Source organism: Phoca vitulina, unplaced genomic scaffold (genome assembly GCF_004348235.1).
Source record: "Phoca vitulina isolate PV1807 unplaced genomic scaffold, GSC_HSeal_1.0 scaffold19, whole genome shotgun sequence".
In the NCBI taxonomy this organism is placed as follows: domain Eukaryota; kingdom Metazoa; phylum Chordata; class Mammalia; order Carnivora; family Phocidae; genus Phoca; species Phoca vitulina.
In genome coordinates, this window is record NW_022589722.1 from 34,405,086 (window position 1) to 34,409,969 (window position 4,884).

Here is a 4,884-nt window from a genome sequence, read left to right on the forward strand (position 1 = left end):
TGCGCGGGGTGCACGGGGTGTGCGGGGTGCGCGGTCTGCGCGGGGTGCGCGGGCCCCACCTCGTGTAGGGCTCGCAGCTGGTCTTCAGCAGGGACAGCAGCACTGGGTAGTGCTCGTTGCTGCAATTATCGAGAGCCTCCTGGTACAGGTAGGAGAGCAGCTTCACCCCCTGGAGACAGCAAGGGGAGGGGCTGCAGCGCAGCACCACACGCGGCCGACGCCCAGCAGCAGCCCCACCAACGGGCGACACTCAGGAAGAACCCAGAACTCACGGTGGGGAATGCAGCCTTGGGTTCTCCGCCCCCACTACCTGGGAGTGCAGTGCCAACACCACAGAGCTCAGCCAAGTACCTAGACACAGAGGCTGCGTGAGACCAGGGAGCAGACACTCTGAGGCCCCAGGTCCAGGGACACCAGAGCAAAATGTCTCCCAGGCCCATCTCTGCCTGCCTTCACGCTCCAGGTTTAAAAGCCCCCGGACTTCAAGGACTCCAGATTTGAGCTTCCTGCCCGGTCCCTCCCCGCACACCCTGTGCATCTCCACCCCCTTCTCAGGCTCCGACAAGATCAGAACCACCTGGGTGCATGACCCTCCCCCCGCCCCGCAGCACCCCGCCACCTCACGCCGGGTGACACCTCCTCTGGCCTGGATGACCGCCCAGACCCCGCCCTCTCTGCCCTGCTGCAGTCTACATCCACATGGCAGCACAGTGCCCCTGCCCCAGCACCCTCCAGGCGCCCCCAGACTCTCGCCACCCCCACTGCACCCCACCTCCAGCCTTTCTGCCCACAAGGTTTCCTCTCCCACTGAACCCTTCTCCCCAGCATCCCCAGGCCCTCATGCTCCCTTCTCCAGAGGGCACCTGCCACACCACTCCGCCTGGGGTTTACGAACTGACCAGGAGCTCCAGGAGCCAGGTCTGTGGGGACCCTGTGTGCCCTTCAGGCAGGTGCCCCCAACCCTAGACGGGGCCTGCCACGGTAGGCCACCAACAGATACACAGCACACAGCACCCGGAGAGCCCACCGGGGACAAGGGCCCCTGTTCTCACAAGCCCTTTGCAGCCCAGCAAGTCCCACACCTGCCTCCACACGGCCCCCATACTCGGCCCCCACGCCAAGGCTCACCTGAGCTGCCGGCCCAGTTTCTTGAAAAGAAAGCCAATGGTGAGGAGGCTCAGGGTGGGCGGAGTGGAGAGGACGCAGGCACGGTAATACTGCAGGAACTTCCTCAGGCCGCTGGTGAAGGCCTATTGGGCAACGGGGCTGGGAGCGGGGCGGCCGGGCACAGGGGCACGGCCGCTAAGCTCAGAACTTATAGGATGCACTGGAGCTGGGGGAAAAGGCTTGGCTCCCATCCCCAACCCTGGGGCTCCATCTTCCAAGGAATGGGCATGGATGGGTCATGCCCAGGCACCCCAGCCCAGCTGGAAGAAAGGACCCTTCACGGAATCCCAGGGCCCAGACCAGCTACACCAGGACACTGGGAACTGCGGGTCCCAGGGGGAGTTCTGGAAGGGGTAGCCAGGCTCTGCATGCGGGTGCCAACTCTGAGAGGGTCTCTGGCCGCTCAAACCACCGGGCTCTCGGCAACACACGTGTCCTGGGCTGCACCGCAGCAGCGGGTCTGCACGGAACGCTCCGGAACAGAAGTCAGTCCACCCACCAGCCATGTCCTCGACCCGCATGGCAGTCCCTCCCATCTTCGTCAGTTTCCTCCTTGCCTCCATGGGCCCGGCCTGCACCGTCTCAAACCTGAACCTCATCAGCCAACAGCACTGCCACTGGGCCACAAAGTGAAGGAGCCCGTGCCGCCCAGCCCCCCGTGGGCCCCAGCATCCTGCCTCCTCTGCTCAGCCTCCCTGCTGCTCTTCGCTCAGCTCTCCCCAAACGCCCTGCTCCATCTGGACGCCTGCCCCTCCCAGCAGGCCGCACCTGCTGTCCCAGGGGGACTCTGCCCGGCATATGGGCCGACTGTGAGGTCCTCCAGAAGAGCTGGCCTAGCCCCAGGGCCTAGAACTTCAACACCCCAAAGCAGGGAGGACGCTGTGTCGGTCGCTGTGCAACTCCCTGAGGACCCAGCAGGGAGCGGGCAGCACAAGCCTGCCCCCTACCGCCCAGCCCCCCCTCCCGGAATGCTGGCCACACCTCTATCCCATGGCCTAAACACGGCTGCCCAGGTCTGCAGGTAAGTGACAGTGGAGCTAAAACATCATCCCTAGGGACCCCGTTCCTGAAGAGTGACTGTCAGCTTTTAGACGTTGCTAAGGAAACAAAAGGCTTGCACTCAGTGGTCCTGGAGTAGAATCCTGAGGCTCCCAGGAAGGTCTGGGAGAGCGACGAGGCGGAGGGCCGTACCTGGAACACGAGGCCCTTGCTGCACGAGGAGTCCAGCACAGGCTGCAGAGAGAACTGGCTCAGGCGTGTGTAGTATGTCCCCCACTCGCCCACCTCTGAGAGGAGACTGCTGACGCTCTCAGGGGAGGCTCCTGATACGTGGACACCCCGCTTCACCATGAAGGTCTGAGCTGGCTGGACAGGGCAGAGGAGAGGCTACTGAGTCAGGCACCCAGAGCCCAACATGGTACTGTTGCCCCTTCCACCCTCTCAGCACGGCGCAGAGTGTCCCAAGACTGGGTGCCCCAAACCAAGAAACACACACAGGAAGCGCCAAGAGCAGAGAGCAGACGGCCACAAAGCATAGCCCGACCGTCCCACCCTCAGCAATAAAAACATGCACATGCAGAAACAACAAAGTATGAGTTTTTATGGACCACACTGAAAAATAATACGTATCTGAAACGTCAAGCCAATTGTGGATGCGGGTGCAGGAAGACACGCGGCCTCCCACACTACCTGAGAAGTGCACACACAACACCTAAAGTGCTGTCATTAGATCTGACTACTGGACTCGCAGGGACGCGTCCGGAGGAGACAACACATGGCTGCTGCCGAGCTGTGTCCTGGAATCACAGGGAGAGCCGCGAAGGCCGGCCCACCGCAGCTCTGGCACGGCGGGCAGGGAAGGCCAACAGACAAGCCCCAGGCGTCCCAGCCAACAGCCTCTCTATCAACAGGCTCCCACAGACACAATACCTCCCAACAGATTAAGATGGTAAATGTTTTGTGTATTTTATTGCAATTTAAAGAAACCTTTAAAAAAAACAAAAAACCCTCTCAACAAAGAAAAGCTCAGGACCAGATGGCATTACCAGTGAATTCTACCAAACAATTAAAGAACTAACACCAATTGTTCTCAAACTCTTCCAAAACCCGAAAAGGAGGGAATACTTCTTAATTTTAAGAGGCCACTATTGCCCTGATTCCAAAGCAAGATAAAGACACTATAAGGAGGGAAAACTATAGGCCAACTTCCCTTATAAACATAAATGTAAAAATCTCTGATAAAGTACTAACAAATCAGGGGCGCCTGGGTGGCTCAGTCGGTTAAGTATCCGACTCTTGGTTTCAGCTCAGGTCATGATCTCGGGGTCATGGGATGGAGCCCCCCATGGGGCTCCATGCTGGGCGTGGAGTCTGCTTGAGGATTCTCTACTTCTCCACTGCCACCCCCCAAATAAATAAATAAATCTGAAAAAGAAAACACTAACAAATCAAATCCAGCAGCATGTTAAAAAGGGTGGCTCGGCATACAAAAATCAATCAATTCGGTCTTTGCCGAGGGTCACACCAACCCCCGAGCCGCGTCGGGGGCATCTTTAGGAGTCAGTACCGCGCATCAAGACTGAAGTCCAGAACTGCCAGACTGCCCGGCGGCCAGCTGCTTCCCCAGCCAGAGGCAGAGCGGGAGCCGCCGGAAGAACTGCGCGGACTTCATGAGACCAGCACCGGTACGCGTCCCACAGCCCCATACCCTGGGTGTCAGCCCGGGACCACCGCCGGGCAGAAGGAACGTTTCCTGGGAAGATCTCAACTGGCTCCACCCGCCTCTCCTCTGCCCTCCATCCTTCTCCCACCTGTGTGCCGGCTGATCCCCACCCTGGGATCCTGAATCATGGCTTAGCTAATAACAAATACTCATTGGAGAAGTGAAAAAAAAAAATCAATCAATGCGATAGGCCACATTAATAGAACGAAGAAAAAATAGGGTTATTTTACTTTTTTTTTTTTTTTTTAAAGATTTTATTTATTTATTTGACAGAGAGAGAGAGACAGCGAGAGCAGGAACACAAGCAGGGGTAGTGGCAGAGGGAGAAGCAGGCTTCCTGCCGAGCAGGGAGCCCGATGCGGGGCTCGATCCCAGGACCCTGGGATCATGACCTGAGCCGAAGGCAGACGCTTAACGACTGAGCCACCCAGGCGCCCAAAAATAGGGTTATTTTAATTAGTGCAAAGAAAGCATTTGACAAATTCCAACACACTTCCATGATAAAAACACTCAATAGGTTAGAGAATATAGGGAACCTCCTCAACATGATAAAACCCATGTATGACAAACCCACAGCTAACATCACACTCCACGGTAAAAGACCGAAAGATTTTCCCCTAGGACAAAGAAGGAGGCGGGAATGTCTGCTTTCACCACTTCTGTTTAAAATAGCACTGGAGGGGCACCTGGACGTGGAGGGAGGATCAGTCGGTTAAGTGTCCAACTCTTGATTTCAGCTCAGGTCACGATCTCAGGGTCTTGGGATGGAGCCTGGTGGTCAGGCTCTGCGCTCAGCAGGGAGTCTGCCTGGGATTCTCTGCCTCTTCCTCTGCCCCTCCCCCTGCTCACATGCTCTAAAATAAATAAATCTTAAAAAAAAAAAAAGAACCAAAATAATCTTGAAAAAGAAGAAAAATGTTGGAAGACTCACACTTCCCAAGTTCAAAATTTATTTTTTTTTTTTAAGATTTTATTTATTTATTTGACAGAGAGAG

The 4,884-nt window shown here is 56.6% G+C and overlaps 1 protein-coding gene across 5 annotated transcripts in view; it reads right to left on the reverse strand.

The window, feature by feature from the left end:
• TUBGCP6 (tubulin gamma complex associated protein 6) overlaps positions 1–4,884 on the reverse strand; it is a 23,649-nt gene that overhangs the window by 8,685 nt on the left and 10,080 nt on the right. For all 5 annotated transcript variants that reach the window (XM_032416406.1, XM_032416407.1, XM_032416403.1 and 2 more), the window contains exons 4-7: positions 2,359–2,532; positions 1,129–1,250; positions 273–351; positions 60–169 (exon numbers count right to left, since the gene is read on the reverse strand). In XM_032416406.1, coding sequence (XP_032272297.1) covers positions 60–169; positions 273–351; positions 1,129–1,250; positions 2,359–2,532 — 485 coding nt within the window. The remainder of the gene's footprint in view (positions 1–59; positions 170–272; positions 352–1,128; positions 1,251–2,358; positions 2,533–4,884) is intronic.